The following is an 18,825-nucleotide window of genomic DNA, read 5'->3' on the forward strand; positions in this document are numbered from 1 at the left end:
GGGGGGTTGGTGTAAACGAGCAGGCGGCAACTTACATAAAACTGAACGTAGGCAAAGCCTTTACCCACGCGAGTGACAGGATCCCTTACGACGCGAACACTTTCGACTTTGCCCGCTTCTTCCCCGAAGACGCGCCACAGTCCTTCTTCCACGTCCATGGGTGTCTTGGTCCGCTTGCGCTTTACAACTACTTCCTTGCCCTCCTCGTCGATCTTGGTGTTATACACAGTCTCGTCATCGACGAAACCCAAATTGCCGACGAAGACGCAGCGGCGATGGTCAATGGGTGCCGGGTGAGCCACGCTGTCGACCCTGAGGTGCCGGTCAAGCACGATGGTGCCATTGAGCTGCGCCACTGCGAGCCGAGATGCCGCAGTGGTGCTGTAGACGACGTAGGCGTTCGTGGATTTCGTGGTAGCCTCCAGAACCTCTTTCTTGATGTACGCCGCGCGTTTCGGTATACCTGCCGACTGGAAGGGAGTCGAACGGAATCGGATGGACTCTACTTTTTGAGGCGGATCCGCGTTTTTGTCGAGGACAGACGACAGGTGACGGAGCAGCGTCTTCTTAGCCTTGCGTGACTTGATCGCTTCAACCGAGACGTTACTGAGGAAGACAGTGCGGTTCGCCTTCTCTAGTTCGGCCGCTGTGGGATCGGCGGCGATCGATTCGTGAACGGGCACATCATCTCCAGATTCATCATCGTCGTCCTCTTCGGGAGAAGACGTTGTCGCCGAAACCGCTTTGTTGTCTGCTATCGTGTCCGCCTTGCGACGCTTCACGGATGGCTTCTCTTCGTTCGTGAGGCGCTCCAAGTAATCGGCCTCAAGAGCTTCATCGTCGTCTCGTTGCTTCCGCTTCCGCTTCCGGCCCTCATCCTGGTGTTTGTCGCCTGAAACAGCCCTCTCCATGATTTCAGCGGCTGCGGCCTCGTCATCCACGCTCGAAGCATCGGCCTCGCCGTCGACCTCCGACTCATCTTCACCGGACACCTCTCCGTCTTCTTCCTCGTTATCACTGTCGTCCTCGTTCTCGCTCTCGTCCTCGTCTTCGTATGGCATACTAGCATCTGACTCGGCACCGGATTCCTCCTCAAGTTCCTCCTCGGAAGCTTCCGATTCCTCGTTCTCGGAATTGTCTTTATCTTCCTCGTCTTCCTCGCCCTTCGAGGCCGTTTTAGGCTTCTGCGGGAGCAGATCTGCATAGCGGGATTTTGGGGGGGTCTTGACGGCTCCAGCCTACGAGGAGATTAGTTAGCATTCGTGATCATCAAACAGACTTGAGCTGTCGGCAGCTTACACTTTGGGAAAACAAGGCGTCCAAAGCGGGGTCAATCGCCTTAAATGCGGCTGACAAGCCGGGTTTGCTGCCCGAAAGAAGTGAGTAAAAAGAGCGTAATATAAGAATGTTCCAATGGAGCTTCATACGTACCCTTTGGCCATTTTGCTGTTTGGTCGCACTCAGAAGGGCGAGCTTAAGCTCCGAGTTGAGCACAGCGAACTCGCGTACGCGGGCGGGGTTGGATGATGCAAGCAAAATTGCCGTCTCTCGAATTGAGTTGCGTTAGTGTCCTGCCTGATGGTGCAGAAACATATGGAGATATGCGAGTTCTTTCTCCGCTGGTTTATTTTTTTCGCTTCTCTTACAGTTTTCCTCGCAGACGCAGCGCTGCTCCTTCCGAGCGCCGCGCATCGCGGCAAGGAGGGTTCCAAAAGTGCCGAAAATTCGCTTATCGCTCGTTATCGCCAACTGCCGGCTTTGACCGCCTAGCGCCCAGCGTCGGCGGCAGGGGCAATGGAAGCCCGTCCCCAAGCAGGGCCGCTTCTGCCCATTTGTGCTCCCTCCTGCTTGTTGCTCTGCGCGGCGCTTCTCCCACTACCGAACTCCCGAACCTTTTCCACCAGACACAATACACCCCCCGCCTCGATGCGAATTCAACGGCGATAGCGCACTCTGCCGTCTTCTCTGCATCGACTAATATCATTTCTTTTACCATAATTCTGCTCTTCTGTCTTATTACCGGTCACAGCCTGCTGCCAAATCCACAGCTGCCCGTTCGCGGAAGCTATCGAGTTCAAGTTTGCGCGCTCGCCCCTCTGTCGGCCACCACCACCCCCGACATCGCTAGTTCGGTTGTTAGCGACTCACGTAGACCCTGCCGCATGGTCTACGATGGCCACAGAGGATACCACGCCGTCCTTGGTACCGTCAAGCCCGCCCCCGCCCGCGCCGGACAACGACGCCAGCAACGCATCGAGCCCCCTTAGCGAGCCCGAAGACAAGGATACTTATGGCGACGAGGCGGATCTAGACATGCGTGATCTCGGCGGCGGCAACAACACTCCAGGTCGGAACGGAGCCCAGGGAGAACCTGGATCTGACCCTGCCTCCCAGTCAGACGACGACAGCAAGCTGTCCGAAGTGGACGTCAATGACTCGGAAGCGGAGACAGAGAGACTCTATGATACCCCTCAAAAGAATGGCGCGACACGCGACGCGGCGGGCGCGGTTGGTGAGGGGAACCGGAGATTCACCGACCGCCGAGACCGGGTCTTTGAACGAAGCCTGAGCAAGCTTCATCAGCAGTTACGTGCCGGCGTTGATGCTGACGAAGCAGTTGGCGGTCGCAACTCAGCTTCGGAACCAGAGGATGGTGAGGATGACGATGCGTCAGTTCCCTCCAGCGAAGCCGAGCTCGATTCAGCCAAGCAGCCACGGCTCCGAGCGGCCGCTCTGGGCAAAAAGAGCCAAGCGGCACCCTCCAACAGTGCACCCACCTCTCACCCTAGGAAGACCTCGGCCGACTCTCGGAAGCGAAAGCGTTCATCGGTAGCCGAACAGTCCGACTCTGAGCAGCCGCTTAAGAAGCGGACTGGGTTGGTCAGCGGCGCTGACCGCGAATCTGCCGACGATGTTGCCACGGCTGACGATGACGCGATCTCGACAAATCCACAAAGCAGTAACCACACTGCAGAGGAGGAGGACGAGGAGCCCGAAGCTACAACAGAACCTAAAGAGGAACTTCCCGACGCCGCTGAGGAAGACGTGGCGGTGTCGACCGGGTCCCGGAAAGGGAGGCGCAGTCCCACGAAGAAACGGAAGAGCAAGAGCCCGGAGGAAAGAAACGCGAAAGAGGAAGCGCCAGAGGAACCTCCAGAAGATGCCGAGACACAAAGTCTTGAGGTTCCGACGCCTCAGGCCGAGGACGATCATGTCGACGAAGTTGATGAAGAGGCGGAGGCCGCACATCGGAACGAGGAAGAGCGTACGTGTCTGTTCGAGCTCCTTTTCACATTTAGTCGACTCTAACCAGAAAGCAGTGGAGCGCAAAAAAGCGGCCTGGGAGGAGCTGATATCCATCGAGAAGCAGTTCAGCAGCTTCCGAGAGCGGTTCGTGATTTGCCATGCCCACCAGCGCCAGAAGCCGATCGCTAACTCTGTTATAGCCTCTACCGGGAACGTCTAGAGCAGCTCAACCGAGAAGAAGCTATGCTCACGGGCGACAACCCCACGCATCCCGAGTACCTCGCAATGCTACAATGCTTGCAAGAACGGCGGGACGAGAAGATCAGGAGGAGCACGCTCGAGTTACAGTTCAAGCTATCGGTGCTCCGGCGCCGAGCAGTTGCGGAGCGTGCCCAGATCATGTCGCAGTTCTACCAGGCTGTGCGGGAGTCGAGAGACGAGACGGTGGCAGAGCTGGGCCGAGAGTGGTATCAAATCCAGCAGGAACGGCGGCGGGCAGCGAACACGATACCGGATTATGGGCTTCGGTTTCCCGCTACGCGGGCACAGGCCATCCGAGATGCCGTCTCATACAACAAGGAGGTCTCGGTCCTCTCCGGGTTCGCTAAGCACGTCGGTTTCCCAGCGGCGCCGTCGATCAATGGTGCTACCGAGGAACAAGTGGAGGCCGACCTGGAGGCGATCCAGGTGAGTCTGCTCTGACCAGAACTGCCTGACCGATGGGAGGTCCGTACTGATGACGATAACAGAGTGCTCGCGAGGTACTGCCGAGACACAACTCGAACCAAGTGCCCGGCTACCGCCCAGAATACCCGGGGGGGATTTCGCCGTTTGTACAGGGACTTGGAGCTGCCGGCGAACAGTTTATTGAACAGACGCCGTGGGCAAACCCAAACCACCCAGCCCATCGCAGCCAGCATCATCATCATCATCATCATCATCATCATCACCCACCGCACCGCGAAAGCAACGTCCAGCCCACGTACGCCGGTCCGTCGTCAGCTCCGAAGAGGCAGTCCAACCAGCCTGGCGCCATGTACTCCTCAAGCACATCTACTATCCTTAATGGCGACTCTCCGGCCCAAGTACAAAAGACGCATTCACCGGCAGTGCCGGAGTCCTCACTTAAGGGGAAGATGGGCCCCGAGCCGCTAAAGCGAGAGCCCGCCATCCACGCTTCCTGATCTTGCTCTCTTTTTCGACCTACCGGATCTCATGTCGTACGTTTTAGGACTTGCGGTTGTCAGCGCCGAATTTCAGCGGAGTTTCAGATGCAGGCATTGGGGATATTCATGGGTCCGCGTTTCCGTTTTGCTTTTGTTTTCTCGGCCTTGTCAGATGGGCTTCTAACGCGCCACGGAAGGATACGGATGGAGGTTTCGGGTTGACTAATGTCATATAGATGAGGTATGTGTATTGATGAGGATGTGTACAAAACTGGCGATCCCTTGTCCATAATGAAGATTTGATCGTTTGATCGATCGCGGAAGGGTGGTCTGATGTTCGGTCTGGACGTGTCGTATCGAACTCGGCTTGGTGAGCGTCGGGACCGATAGACTGAGCCGATACCCGGAGCAGTTGTCTCACGAGAAACCGGGCCAAGGCTGCTCTTGGATGCTTTGAATCAAATAGGACTCCCCCAACTCCCGTGTATATGTCAGTTATACAGTAATACAGGTGCCGCGGTAAGCATCGCCTCTTCCCTTCCCCGCGTACGTGTTACAGACATCGCTGGGTGCTGCCTGCTTCCCCCTGCTGGGCAATAGCAAGCGTCCTCACTTCTTCGCATCCTGGGATGCGGGTTTCACCGGCACATCAGGAACCTTGACGTCCTCGAACTCGTCTTGGCCGATCGCGTTGATAGTGTAAGCCCCTGAAGAAGGCCCGGGAGTTAGCTTGGTGCCAAATGCTGATCCCGAAACGTAAGAAATTCAAGGATCCGTACAAACACCGACGGCAATCGCCCCGAGAGCGAGGCCGGTCACGGTGTTCTTGACAAGGTATGGCCGCCGCGCCCGGATCAGAGCAGGCGATTGCCGGTTGCGGGCGTCCCAGTAGGTCGAGCGCGAGAAACTTGAAGGGTGTTAGCCTGGCTCTCTATGGTAGTCGGAGGTGTGATTGTGGTGAACAGACCCCATTGCGACGTTGAAGAGCCGTGTGGCTGCTCTGGAGGGGTCAATCGTGTGTTGGCGTCCTTGGGAATCGGCGAATTTGTATCGAGCATCGGAGATTCCCGCGTGGGTATAATCCGTACAATAACTGTAGGTTACACCGTAACCGATGCTTATCGCTAATCAGCGAATGAGGACACGGGCGCATCCAGAAGCCTGGCGAGGGGCTGGACCGTGCTCCAAAACGGGACCCTGGTCCTTTCACGTCACCTCGAGCGAAGCGCGTCTGCCAGCAATGGTAGCTTCCCAAACCTCAACGGTCGCCATACCCACATTTCACACTTTGACCGCACCACGACAATTGATTTCTATTAAGCGACGAAAAGAGGGGAGTTGAGGCGATTGTCAAGCGGCATCACACAGACTTCTTTGGGCAGTGGAATTGATGAACTTGGTACCACCAACCTAACACCAGCCATCTGCCAGAGTTTGAACTTTTCCCGATAGCTCCACCATTTTTTATCGACATCCACGCGCGCAACCACGCAGTATGACCTGAACCTCGCCCTGGGGCCTCAAGAGTCGACACTAGAGTCTTGACTGTCCGGCCGTGATTCTTGTCTTGGCTGCGGCACAATTCGCTCTCTTCAGCTCTCTTTCAGCGCATCGGGTTCACAGATTGGAGGAGAAGGGCGGTGCGCTGGCTTGAACGACCAACAGACAGTCCTGTCTATCTTGTCCTGTCATCTTTTTTTTCTTCTTGAGCATCTGAGCACTAGGCAGCCCGCTTTGTAGACTCTGCACTGCCCTGACCGTCGCATTCATCGCTCTCGTCACTCCTGGTCGTTTCCGCCAGCCAGGCAATCCATCTTGGCCCACGGTCCCAGTATCCTCCTGCCTTCCCAGCCCGCTAGAGAAGGGGACCACGTGAGCGAGATAGCGTACCAACAACGACAGCAACGAGAGGAAGAAAAAAAGAAAAAGATGGCGGCCGACTCAACATCGACACCGTCCTCGGAGAATACCATCTCGGTCGCGGAGCAGCTGGAGCAGCTCGGCGCGGCGCGCAAGCTGGTGCTCGAGAACCCGACCTACTACGACCGCATCGTCAAGGGCGTGCTGCCCATCATCGGGCCGGCCGCGCCCGTCGAGCTGCGCCGATGGGGCGCCGACTTCCTGGCCGAGTCGCTCGCGACGCCCGTGCTGGCCATGCGCGAGAAGGAGAACATCACCGTGGCCGTGCTCGACACGCTACGCAGCCTGCTCGACCACGCCGGGGAGGACGCCATCGTGCTCAAGTCGAGCATCGTGGCGGCTGCGAGCGCGTATCCCGTCGCGCTGAGGTGGATGTAAGTGTTTCTTTTCTTTGCTGCTTGTTTTGACTCCGGTATCTATCAGGGAAGGGAAAAATTTGGGTTTAAATGGTGGTGGGAGTTGAAGAAGGGGGAACGGGGGAGAACTTTGATCGATACTTTGCCTCTGGTGTGCTCATTCGTGACTCTTGATCCTTGGCGTTTTATGGTTCTTGGTGTCACCAGAAGTGTCGAAAGATCCGGGCAGGAAGCTAACAGCAGCACCCCAGCGTTCATAATTCTTACCATACCGAGAGTTGGGAACAGATGTCGGCCATCAAGTCAAGGATATTGAGCATCTGGGACGGAGCGCCAGCACCGGTCAAGCTGAGTTGCATCAAATTCGCCCAACGAGTCGTGCTTGCGCAGACAGTATCGAACGGCATGGAGCAGAAGGTTAGCAGGCCGTCTTTCGAGCTTGCAACACTCGCTGACATGGTTGCCCTTAGTATGGAGGACTCGATATTTCCCTGAACATGATTCCGGCGAACCACCCATTACTGGATCCCAGGCAACTGGAGGCAGAGGCAACCGGGCTCCTGGACAGGATGCTTGGAGTATTACAGGACAATAGCAGGTGGGTTAGAGTCCAAGACGCACGTAATGGGAACACGAATGGCTGACTGTCTGCACAGCGACGCTCTGCTTGTGGACGCCACCATCAACTGTCTCTCGATTCTAGCGCGGACCAGGCCAAATACATCAAACCGCATCCTCAACACGGTGCTCAACTTCAACCCCCTGAAGTTGGCTAATTCACCAATGACACCAAAGACGAGAGTCTTGGTCAAGTCTTTGGAGAAGACCACCCGCATGTTTCTGACACACCTTCTTAGGAGGTCTGTAGCGTCATGGTTAGAATGAAGCAAGCAACCTCTGCTAACTAACGCAACACAAGGGACCCCAATAACGCCATGTCAGGGCGCATCCAGCAATATCTCGAAAGGCTAATGCGGTCGCGGGCCGAGATCTTCGACGAAGCTGGTCGCAAGAGAGCGTTGATCGACCAAGGCATGGCCGCGTTCGGGGACGCCAAACGGCAGAGGATGGAGGCCGGCGTTCCTCAATTCACAATACCACCTTTGGGACCAGGACCGCATACGGTCGCCACGATATTCACCCTCACGGACAATCCCGGCTTGCAAGCGTTCGATGCCACACAGTTGCCGGCTAACCTTGCCGCAAAAATCAGTGTCAGAACGTTGGCCACGCTGGACGAGCGAGTCCTGGACTTGGCAGTCAGTGTAAGTGCTTCGGTTGAGAAATCATGTTGGTGGGAACGGCGGTGTTGACTGGCGAAAGGGTATCCGAGATCGTTTGACTTCGCTCTACGCTGCCGGCGCGGCCGGGGAAGCAGCAACACAACCGGCCCTGATCAACGCCGCAACAGCGCCATTAGGCATCGACGAGGACGACGATGACTACGAACCGGACCTCACCCCGGCCGAAGACACCGAGCAGATCCTGAACAAGCTCGACAATGCCCCTCCGGAAGAGCCAATCGAACCGGCCGCCGACGTCGGTGCGGCAATGACTCTCGGCCCGTTCAAACTCCCGCCTCCGCCCACCGTCGATCCAGACGTCGCCACCAAGCTCAGCCAGGCAGCAGCCTCTCGCATGTTTGGGCCATTGTCGGCCCTTAAAGACGCGGGCATGGCGCGGAAACCCAAGGCGGGCATCAACCGGCTGGCAGCGAGCTCGTACGACCGCGACTCCTGGTTGACGCTGATCATGCGCCTCGCGACCCGCACGACGGCCGGCCTCGAGGACAGCCCCATGGGCATCAAGTCCGAAGACGCGCTCGACCGTCCGCTGGCGTCGCGCATATCTCTAGGCGACAGCATTCGCGAGATGCTGTACGCCTACATCCTCGAGGACTGGCGGCGACGCATAGAGATCGCCGTCGCTTGGCTCTGCGAGGAGTGGTACAACGACCAGCTGACAAAGCGCAGGAAAGGCGGCAGCGAGGTCAGTCCCGGGGAGCTGCACTACGAGCGGTGGGCGCTGCGGCTAGTGGACGGGTTCCTAAGCTACGTCACGGCGCAGGACAAGGTGCTCACGCGGTTCCTGGCCGAGATCCCCGGGCTAAGCAGGCCGCTGCTGGGGAAGCTGAAGGCGCTCTGCGCCGACCCCACGACGGTGCAGCTTGCGCTGACGAGCCTGTTGTATCTCGTCATGATGCGGCCGCCAGCGAGGGAGATGGCGCTGGACACTGTGGCGGAGATTTGGGCCGAATGTGAGTTACTTCTTCCTTTGCGTGGTCTCTCTTCATTCTTCTCCCTCTACCCTTCCTTGTTATCTCTTGCTCGTTGGAGCTTCCGACTGACTTGTTCATCTTTTGCGTAGATGAGGATGCACGCCCCTTGGCTGCCAAGTATCTCGTCAAATGGCGGCCGGGGTTCATCGAATCCCAGACCAGAAGTGCTGGAGGCGATGCGGCTCATGCGAACAACATGGCGATTGCTACATGAGACCAATCAGCCCTGACAAGCCGTAGATGGTGCGACTGCTACGCTTCGGGGGGCCGTTGTATGACATGGATGCATTTATTTATTTTTTTTTTCTAATCATAAGGGGCTTGGCAGGGCAATTTTCTGGCTTTCTGTCTGGGGCGGAAAGATTCGACTTAGCCATCATTCAGCGAGCGAAGGATCATGCGTACGGACTGACGGATTGGGATAGCGAAGAAAAAAAATACGGAGGGTGGCACCATCTGTAGTGTACGGATGTACAAAGCATCCTAGGCGGGGCATGCGACGGGGAGAACGCGACGCGCCTAATCGTTGTCTCTCGTTAAGTTCCATCATTGGCACCAACTGCCAAATTGCCGCCAAGCGCCCAATCGCTAGCCTTGGTAGCCAGAGTCAATGTGATCCCGTGCGCTGGGACTCGGTAAAAACATAATCAGGACACTCGACAAATGTGCAAGAGTTCACATGCACGAAGGAGGAAGCTCTTTCAAGACCTTTCCTTCAGACTACACGACGCGCAGCAAGTTTTCGTGTCAGCGCGAATCCTCAAACAACTCACAGACCCTCGACCCCTGTCTCACAATTCAAAACTCGACTTAACGCCAGGCGGTCCACTCAGAGCGGACGCACGGCCCCACCTGGAGGCCGCGTTGCTTGGTTACATAGTAGTTGCTGTGGCAGTGAGAATGGCATGTTTGCTCGTGTGCGCGGGCCTGCAACAGGGTCGCAGCTCTGGACACTGCGGTTGCAAACCGAGCGATTTGGCTGACCAGCGCGGAGCGGCTGCGGTTATTGCTTCTGCTCATTGTTGCCGTGCAGTGGTGTGGTGTTGGCTGCCTGTCATAAGAAGGTTCGATTACCGCCCGGCTCTGATTGTTTTTTTTTCTGGTTCGCCACAGTTCCCGCTGCTTCCCCGTCGCCTCTGTTTCTGGGATTCAATGATTCCAGACGAAGTACGGACTACGAAGTACCCCGTGCTCCGTCCCTCTCTACCGACCGACTGACATACCTTAATCCGTACTTATCAAAGAATCCCCTGCTCCAACAAACTACTTTGTAGGCTTTACATTTTTGCCTTCTGCACATGCAAGCGATAGTAACGAAAAAGCATTTCAAGGCTGATCTTACAATCATCAATTACCTTACCGATCCAAGTCCCGCAAACCACGGCGAGTTCGGCATACTATACCACCCTGAAGCTGCGAGAGGTGTAGGACATTTAATTAGCGATACAGCAGGCACAAGCACGAGTGCTTCTTTTGTCGGTCGAGAATATCCGCAGAAACATTCGAAGTCGGGTTTCGAGTGCAAGTATCCGTATATCGCAGTACGAAGTACAAAGAAGGAAGTGTGCTAAGCTTAGCACTAATAAGCGGACCCGACCCGCTTTGGAGTGGAACAGACGGTCTGCCCCTGGCGCGCTCCAGGACGGGAACCCCCGTGTCCCTGAATTCCAACTTCCGCTGTTAATCCGTGACTACCTCTGTATAACCATGCGAAACAAGTTCTCAAAGGCCCGACCGCAATCCGAACCAAAGGCGGCCTTTTCGATTCACCAAGACGCCCGGGACCAACACAGTATGTCTGACCCCCCCTGCATTCATTGTCTTAGTTCGTGCCCGCCCGCGTCTTCTAAATAGAGCGGGTCCAACTTTCCATATGTTCGGAAGAGTGCGTCTGCAGGGTCCGCTGCAGCATTACATACATAGCGATGTAGTGCACTGTCTGTGCCAGGGCACATGCAGTCATCGAGGTGTTCCTGCTTTGGATTTGCTGGGAGGTTGGAGTCGTGCGGAATGTTGCTGCCGGAGGCTAACAGCAATGCGCCCCAAGATCCCTCTTCCGTGACCATCGTCCCGTCAGAGACAGCACCGGCTGCGACACCAACCAAGTCGACGCCGGGCAAGGCGTCCAAGTCCCTGCATGAGCGGCCCTCGCCCCGTCCAACCCTCACACCTGCGTCCCAAGGCACCATCAACTCCGCCATGTCCCGGACGCCAACAGGCGGAGCCGACGGGAAAGCGGTGCCCTCCGCGCCCGCCTCTTCCTTGTCCCCGCGCACCACCACGCCGAGCCGCGGGAACTCGACGATTCGAGCAGTGCCAAGTGTCGACGACCGGCAGAGGTCCTCAGAGGAAGATTCCGGCACCGAGGGAACGCAGTCGCACGCAACATCACGAGATTCCGGCTTCTCCAGCTCGCTCAATAGCACGGCCAGCATCGCCTCATCAAACCCTCCGCAGCAGCGCATACCAGCGACAACGTCGACAGGGATACCCAGGATGCCGTCCTACAACAAGCTGAAGCTCAACCCCTCGGACTTGGCACAGAGCAGCGGGGATGCCCTCTCCGACGGGACATCGCGACCGTTGAGACGGGGGCCCAGTTTCGGCGACATACCCACACGCGAGAGCAGTCTCAACGCAACAACAACAACAACGACGACGACGACGACGGCCTCCTCTTCCCAACCGACCGACGCCGGCGGATTCACCGAAGCCTCGCTCGCCGCCACCGAAGCGCAGCTCTCCAGCGGCTGGGACAACTCGGTCGGCAAGGCCGGGTTGGGCAAGACGGGCCGGGTCATCAACCGCCTGGTGTCGGACAACGAGGCGCTCAAGCGCGACATCCAGATCGAGCGCCTCCGCGCCGAGGAGTCCCGGCAGGCCGCCCGCCTGCTCGAGGACAAGCTGGAGCGCGTCATATCCGACTACGAGTCGCGCCTGCTCGAGGCGAGCGTGACCAAGACGCTGCTGGCGCGTAAGGAGCGCCAGGTCGAGTCGCTGCAGGACGCCATCGAGCTGGAGCGCCGCCGCGCCGCCGACGCCGTGGGCCGCGAGCGCGTGTGGAAGGACGAGCTCGAGACGGCCCGCGCCGAGGCCAAGCGCAAGGTCGAGGAGGCGACCAACTACGCGGCCCTGTGCGAGGGGCGGTACAACGCCATCAGCAGCCACTGGAAGGACCAGGGCGAGGAGGTGCGCCGGTCGATCGGCCGCATGCGCCGCGAGGTGCAGGCCATCGTCGAGCAGCGCAAGCGGGACGACGAGAAGATCGAGACGCTGCGGGAGCTCTGCGACCAGCAGGACGGCAACATCCGCGAGCTCCGCCGCCAGAAGGACGAGATCCTCGCCCAGTTCGAGCGCTACAAGGCCGAGCAGGAGGAAGGGCTGCGCGAGATCAAGCGCAGGGCCGAGGAGAGGGAGAGGGAGCAGGAGAGGACCCTGCAGGAGGCCAGGGAGGTGCTCAACAAGCTGCGCTGGGCGCTCAACGTCAAGGAGAAGATCGAGTGGGCCCAGTAGACACGTTGCTCTCTCTCTCGAGAGAGAGAAAGATACCGTCGAGCGAAACACTCAAGGGGATGGGGAAAAGGAGGGGGGAGGGGGAGGGAAGAGTGCCTATTGATTTTTTTTTTTTCCTCTCCGCGAATTGGGCACAAGTGGCATGATGGAGCCAGCGGCACGCAGAAAATTTGCTTCCCAGCTGGCATTCGGCCACCGTTTTCCCCGGCATGGGCAACATCGCCCACAGTCCCCTCGGCTGTCTTCTGGGCCGGTCTCCTGATACATTACTCCCGGATCATGATTCTTTTTTTTTTCTTTCTTTTTTTCTTTCTTTTCTCATCTTTCGTTTCTTACACAGCGGTCCTCTCCGCGGTTCACGACAACATATAATGATACCAGCCAGCCAGATCAGGCAGCGCGGACGGATAGATAAGACCAATCTGTCCCATTACTACTGATTCTCCGGACGGCAGCACAAAGCAGGAGGGGCAGGCGAAGCCACTCGGGGCGAGCATTTCGTACTTGAAACGGAGACATATCGGCGAGGTACTTTCACGGTGAGACGGACATTGACACTGTTATTCATTCTGCTACTCGTGGTCTCGGAAACTTGGGGGGTGGGGGGAGGTGGGGGATAAAGTCTTCATTGGCAGGGCGTACGGCGTTGCTCTGAGAGAGAAGGGTCAGGCCCGGAGAACATTGCAAGATACATAGATGCAAGCATTGACCAAACTATCAACCCGCCTCATGACTTGGCGCCTTGTGCTCTCCTCATCCAATGACTTGTGTGTCTTTGTGTGCCTATAGTGACGTGGCGTGGGATCGGGGGTATCGGGGGATCGGGGGTATGATAGCGAGTGCCAGTGAAGTTGATCTTGAACGAGCCTGGGTAGTTTTCTGTTGCGAAGTTCTTCGACCAGCAGCGGCAACCTGCAGGAGGCTCGGATGCTCCTGGCTTACACTCCGAAGTAGATAGTGGCTATGGGGGCCCATGATGGGAGCTGGCTCGCCAACACACGAAACATGAACTGTCTGGAGTATATCTGTAACGTTTCTTCTCCGACTATTCGAGCTTGTAGAAGTGGCGTATCTAGATGCCTTGAGTGAGCGATCTTCAACCGGTTACAGAGTTAGGCTAGTTAGTATAAACGGAACAAAGGACTGCTCTGGGCCTATTCCGTTTGTCTGCGCACTCCAGCTAGCAACTTCCGAGCTTTTAACGTGCATACCAATAACAAATAGCGATAGGAGCCTTAATGATGAGTGGTCGTAAAGTAACAGAGCTACAGTAGGATTTCAGACACCAAGACCTCGCTCCTGCCTCGTCTGATCCTGCACACCTTAACGATCAGCAGGACTTGCAAACAAGGTACCAGGAGCCTTCTATGAGGCATCATTGCACATCCCATTCGTTTGCTCTTCCACTACCAAACAACCTTCCTTGTTTCTTGCGGGCTGTTGACCGCACTTGGTCGGTGGCACCAAAGCTAGTTCGTTCCACACTTCCCAACCAGACAGGCCCTCTGGATTGCCTGCTGAGGAATCGGTAGAGTATCCCTACCTTTTCTTTTCTTTTCTCTTCCGTCTTCCCTTTGAGGGTTTTCCCCACCATCCTGGGCCAACTCCTTCAACCGCGGGATCCTGTTACCTCGTTCGCTTCCTGTTTTTCTAATTGTATGTTTGAAACCTGAGTCTATCTTCTGGGTTATATTTTTTTTTCTTTCGGAAGGCTGTAAGCTGATCTTTGACCACCAGAAGCCGCACCATCGCCGCGTCTTCGCCGCCAAATCGGCACTCGTCACGATGGAATATATGACCGAGTTCTACCTGACAACTTTGTGGACGTACAAGCCCAAAGTTGTCAGGCAAGTGATCGATGACATGACAAGCTTGGGATTCGTGAGTTCAAGGCAACTTTGCTGACAGACTGGCTCTAACCCTGACACAGACACAAGCCGAGTTTGCTTATGATAGCGAATACAGTTGGTTCAAGGTCACCTGTCGTGGCAACGATGCGGATGAAATTCGCGAGAAGTTTGGCAACATCGCTCGCGATATCGAGAAAGAGGCGTTTGAGGCCTGCGAGAATGACTTGTTGAACATTGATGACACTCTCAAGGTGGGGTGTTGCGTCCGGCACCTAGATACTGATTCAACACCTGATTACGCTGACACTGGAACAGTCGTCCTTCGACAACGAGTGGTTCGGCCAGGATGTCGGTGATGTCTCCTCCTCGGAATCCGGCCAAGTCGACGAGATATACTGTCGCCCTAAGCCCCATGTCGAGTATCGTTTTGCCGAGGTGTGGGACATTCTAGATAAGAACGACGAGCCGTACACCATCATGGACATTCTGGACCGCCGGCAAGCCAAGCTAGTAGAGGATGAACTGAAGGTCAAGCTGGATGCCCGCCTCAACGGCAAGTTAGTCCATATCGCTGGCAATAGCAAGGAACCTATCCAAGAAGCCTGCGAAAGGCTCGAAGTCATGCTCGCCGCCAGAGTGAGTATTGCGGAGACTGCTTTCCGGAAATGGGCAGCCGCTAAACGGTTACAGAAACTCTTGCCTGCCTCATCACGCGCAACTCACGTCGTAGACCCCGAGGACCATGCCGATCCGACGGATCCTGGCTTTACAGCCGACGTCCGTTACCTCGCAAACATCGACCAAAAACTGGCGTCTTCAACTCTCCTGGATCCAGCCATGGTCCACCAACTGGCAGAAGCTTACAAGTCAATCTATCGGGACGCGTCCTCGATTCGCATCTGCCTTTGGGCTCCTGATAAGGGTTACCATATTTCTCTCCTAGGACCAAAGGTTAACGTTCGGCCCAGGGACAGGAAGGTTTTTGGAAATCGGCCCGCGGTCTCCATTAAGACAATTGATAAGTTCGATTTCGCAGCCAACAACTCTAGCCCGCCTAAAGAGAACTCGGCTCTTGAGGCGAGCAGCCAAGTAGAGCATTGGATTCGACAGCTTCCGGTTGTTGAGGAATCTTTAAGACATGCCGCGCATCACCTCATCAATGACCAAGTCGCAGTCAAGTCGTCGACAGCATCCATCGAGCAGGAAGATCTCATGAGCTTTCATAACGATGAGACGACTTTATGCCGAGGGACCTCCACGGCGGCGGTATCCGAGACAATGACCGCGCATTCAGAGCAGCAGTACACCGTAGCTGCCCGCGTTTCAGAACTCTGCAAGAAAACCTCGCCACCTTACACGGGACTCGACATGTTGAGCGAGCAATCCGTGAGCAAATCGCGAGAAGATGAGCTCGGGTTCACTGGCGAGGATTGTTTGATCGATATGATGACGGCAGTAGACATAACAAGCCCCGACAACGGTTTGAGATCTACGATTGGGTGGCAGATGCCAGCACTCATTCCCCTGCCGGGTGAAAATGTGAGATTGGGAGATAAGAACGATGACTCGAACGATCAACCGGCAGTTGTGGGTAGCTCGACGCAGGACCGACATCCATTGCCGACCCCTCACTCAAACCAGTGGCATCCGCAGCTAGACACGACAACTACAAGCAGTCCAGGCAAGGGGGTTGTGACCAAGAAGCAGTGGGTCACACAAAATGGCGGGAGTTCTAAATCTTTGAATCCTCACGGGCCCCCAAGCTTCGACGCCCTGTCAAGCCAACCCCCGTTGCCTCTCAATTCGAAAGTTGACGGCTATAGTCATTTGCCTTCCTCGGAGAGCTTTCTCAAGGAGATTGAAGCAGCAATAGCCAAACTTCTCCTACTGGGCCCGTACCGGCGTGGCAAGCTTGCAGTGCGGGCCGAGCTCGGCCGTATCATCCTTGGAAAGGTGGATCGAAGCGGCCTGGCTTTCAACAACGCAACCACACCTAGCAACGGATGGACGAAGGCACAGTTGTTGAGGAATCTAAACAATGACTTTGGCGGAAGTCATAACATCAGCTTCACCAAAATTCTGTCTACGTATGGTTGTGATGTCGAGGATATGGTCAACTTGCAGGTAAATGGAACTCGACTGTGGGAGGAGATACCGAGCCGTGTTTGGATCACCTACTCCTTCCACTGCGGTCTGCGCTCCAGAAAAGGCCTCTCGCGTTTCATTGTTGACATTGAGGATCGTGACCTCAAGAGCAGCCAGTTCTCTTACTCGATCCGTCTGTTCGACGGCGCAGAGAGCGCAGACAAGCCGATGCCCGTCTACGTTCATGCGATATGCCGTCACTGGGACCTGCGGATTACGATGGCTCATACGAAGACGGATGAGCTAGAGGAAATGTATGGCGCCTTTGCGAAAGATTTGTTGCGGTCATTGAGCGTTGTGTATGTCCCAGAGCTCCTTCTGGCCTGCTTCGGGGTTTGGCTGACATTGGCAACACAGGCGCAACGAGCAGGGTTCTCTGGAGGTCAGGTTCGCTGTGCCAGCAGAGGCTCCTGCAGATGTCCAGGCGGTCCGTGTCCTGACCAAATGGCGCTTTCCCAGCGCTGACCGCAAGAGCGCCCTCGAGATCACCGAGATCCTGCAGCTGGTGACGGATTCGTACTCCGAGGGGCCGTACTCTGGAGCCGCATGGAATACGTACGAGGGGAAGCGCTCTTGTCCATGGTCTCAGAGAATCACTCGGGAGAAGCGAGATAAAGGTGAAGTGCCGCGGTGGTATGAGGCCGCTGTGGTGTCGCTCGAGTTGGAGGACCTTTTCCAGCAAAATGCCTTTCTCAAGATCGGTGAGAAGGCCGGCTGGGACGCCACGGATGTTCGAAACCGTGGTATATTCCCTTCCATTTACCGCCCGGCGCTGCAGATGGTGAGGCAGATTGACCACGTCGGCAGACTGGACGACAACCATCTGTCACAGAAATACGGGGAATTGCTGCTTCAAGGTAACGCACCCTCCCCTCGGGTGCCCGGGACGGCGCCTATACAAATCCAGGGTCGGGACGGGCCGCGCCATCGCCGGCGTCGGAAGCAAGGCTCGACCAGGTCAGATTCCGAAGTTGGATCAAACCGGCTCAGCTCTAGGGGTTGAGAGGAGTGACCAGAGATCCGGTGAAGCTTGCCATCTCGCTCTCAGGTGCTACGGCAGGGTTGACGCTGGTCCCTTTCTGCTCATCAATAGTTGCCTCCTCCGATGCTTCGAGCTGGAGGCGACGGTCGTGTTGTGGGGTGGCAACTGGGGAGCTCGCCAATGCGTGTGTAAGTGGGCCATGGATGGACAAAAGAGAAACAGCGCGTCGATTTTGATGACTGGTAATTTGCACATCTTACACAGTAAATGTCTCTGATAGCAAAAAAAAAAAAAAATACATCCTATCTACCTACCCAAGCGTGTTCAGCATTAATCAATCTAATCCTCCTCGGATATATACAGTTCAGTCAGTAGTTGCTGAGCAGCGTATCATACAGGGTATCACTGCTATCTGTTTTAGGGGCAGTAGGAAGAATAAACGGACTTGATAGATGCCGTCTCAAGTTCTTTGGTGGCCAGCCGCGAGGCAAGCAAACAAGACGAGAATCTCAAGAGACAGAGCCACCTCCCACTTTGGGTAGTGAAAATCTGGGGCAAGCAACGACAAGCCTTGGCGCAGCCAGGCGGCCGGGGCCGATACCGCGCCCTTCAATTGGCAGACATGGATGAGCTTGCATGAGACCAATTGCGGGAAGCTGCAGGCTTCTGGGGGGTCAATGTCGTCATTGTTGGGTTAAGGCCGGGGGTCCTCAGAAGCTGAACAAATAACGTGAAAGGCGAGGCAGATGGCGCAATAAATGTCAAAAAATGCCGTGATTCTGATAGGCCTTCCCTCGCTGGTAACCCTGCGACTGCAGGTTGAGGTTAAGTCAAATGTAGATGGTGGTAACGCAGTGCAGGGAGCTTTGCCGGGGGCAACATACATATGGGTACACCGAAGCTCAAGCTTATTTCTCCTTAGGTTCCGAGTTGCGCGGTCCTAATAGTACTAGTAGTACTTGTAATATATAATTCTCTTCTTGATGCGAGGCAACTGCAGCTCGCCAACTGCAGATTGCTCCACCTTTACCTTTTTTTCCCTTATTACCTACCTGCTTTGTGCTTCTCTAGAGCTTCCACTTCGCGTCTCGACTTACCGGAGTAAGAACTTTGCCAGCATGGGCGACGTTGAGAACGGCCGTAAGCCCCCCTCGGCCGGCGTTGATTCTAAGACGCCTCCCCGGGCCGAAGAGGAGGTCTCCGTCGACGCCGGCGACAACATTAGCGGCATTCTGCCCGAAGGCCAAGTAGACCCGTAAATAGACCAAGCGAGTACTCGACCGGGCTCGGTTACTGGGGGCTAATCATCGTAGCGTCTACGAGAAGAAAGCAAAGGTCCTCAACCGGGCAGTAAGCGAGCCCCCCCCCC

The 18,825-nt window shown here is 56.1% G+C and overlaps 7 protein-coding genes across 7 annotated transcripts in view; 5 read left to right on the plus strand and 2 right to left on the minus strand.

The window, feature by feature from the left end:
• The window catches only part of P884DRAFT_294234 (uncharacterized protein), a 2,582-nt gene extending 948 nt beyond the window's left edge, over positions 1-1,634 (minus strand). The window contains exons 1-3 of the mRNA XM_069444265.1: positions 1,432-1,634; positions 1,300-1,366; positions 36-1,238 (exon numbers count right to left, since the gene is read on the minus strand). Coding sequence (XP_069294937.1) covers positions 36-1,238; positions 1,300-1,366; positions 1,432-1,442 — 1,281 coding nt within the window. The 5' untranslated portion in view covers positions 1,443-1,634. The remainder of the gene's footprint in view (positions 1-35; positions 1,239-1,299; positions 1,367-1,431) is intronic.
• Positions 1,635-2,172: 538 nt separating this feature from the next.
• On the plus strand, positions 2,173-4,430 carry P884DRAFT_208237 (Sds3-like-domain-containing protein; the record flags this gene model as incomplete). Its single annotated transcript, XM_069438854.1, has 4 exons — positions 2,173-3,265; positions 3,321-3,390; positions 3,447-3,933; positions 3,996-4,430. 4 exons carry the CDS (start codon positions 2,173-2,175, stop codon positions 4,428-4,430), a joined length of 2,085 nt encoding a protein of 694 aa, XP_069294938.1.
• A 591-nt stretch (positions 4,431-5,021) lies between these two features.
• Positions 5,022-5,384, minus strand: P884DRAFT_302319 (uncharacterized protein; the record flags this gene model as incomplete). The annotated part of the gene is made up of 3 exons (XM_069444933.1): positions 5,022-5,119; positions 5,192-5,319; positions 5,380-5,384. The coding sequence occupies 3 exons, from the start codon at positions 5,382-5,384 to the stop codon at positions 5,022-5,024; spliced, it is 231 nt and encodes a 76-aa protein (XP_069294939.1).
• A 957-nt stretch (positions 5,385-6,341) lies between these two features.
• P884DRAFT_208012 (uncharacterized protein) lies at positions 6,342-9,180 on the plus strand (the record flags this gene model as incomplete). The annotated part of the gene is made up of 7 exons (XM_069438837.1): positions 6,342-6,706; positions 6,940-7,105; positions 7,159-7,286; positions 7,345-7,548; positions 7,608-7,953; positions 8,012-8,945; positions 9,056-9,180. 7 exons carry the CDS (start codon positions 6,342-6,344, stop codon positions 9,178-9,180), a joined length of 2,268 nt encoding a protein of 755 aa, XP_069294940.1.
• Positions 9,181-10,673: 1,493 nt separating this feature from the next.
• P884DRAFT_272168 (uncharacterized protein) lies at positions 10,674-12,479 on the plus strand (the record flags this gene model as incomplete). Its single annotated transcript, XM_069442498.1, has 2 exons — positions 10,674-10,758; positions 10,915-12,479. 2 exons carry the CDS (start codon positions 10,674-10,676, stop codon positions 12,477-12,479), a joined length of 1,650 nt encoding a protein of 549 aa, XP_069294941.1.
• Positions 12,480-14,264: 1,785 nt separating this feature from the next.
• Positions 14,265-17,470, plus strand: P884DRAFT_279980 (uncharacterized protein; the record flags this gene model as incomplete). The annotated part of the gene is made up of 6 exons (XM_069443380.1): positions 14,265-14,360; positions 14,410-14,580; positions 14,645-14,965; positions 15,020-16,773; positions 16,832-17,331; positions 17,382-17,470. The coding sequence occupies 6 exons, from the start codon at positions 14,265-14,267 to the stop codon at positions 17,468-17,470; spliced, it is 2,931 nt and encodes a 976-aa protein (XP_069294942.1).
• A 1,104-nt stretch (positions 17,471-18,574) lies between these two features.
• Positions 18,575-18,825, plus strand: part of P884DRAFT_208344 (major facilitator superfamily domain-containing protein) — a gene marked incomplete at both ends in the record, with an annotated part of 2,031 nt that continues 1,780 nt past the window's right edge. The window contains 2 exons of the mRNA XM_069438866.1: positions 18,575-18,711; positions 18,770-18,806. Of these exons, the coding sequence (XP_069294943.1) occupies positions 18,575-18,711; positions 18,770-18,806 (174 nt within the window). The remainder of the gene's footprint in view (positions 18,712-18,769; positions 18,807-18,825) is intronic.

This window comes from Thermothelomyces heterothallicus (assembly GCF_042370625.1).
Source record: "Thermothelomyces heterothallicus CBS 202.75 unplaced genomic scaffold P884_scaffold_25, whole genome shotgun sequence".
Classification (NCBI taxonomy): domain Eukaryota; kingdom Fungi; phylum Ascomycota; class Sordariomycetes; order Sordariales; family Chaetomiaceae; genus Thermothelomyces; species Thermothelomyces heterothallicus.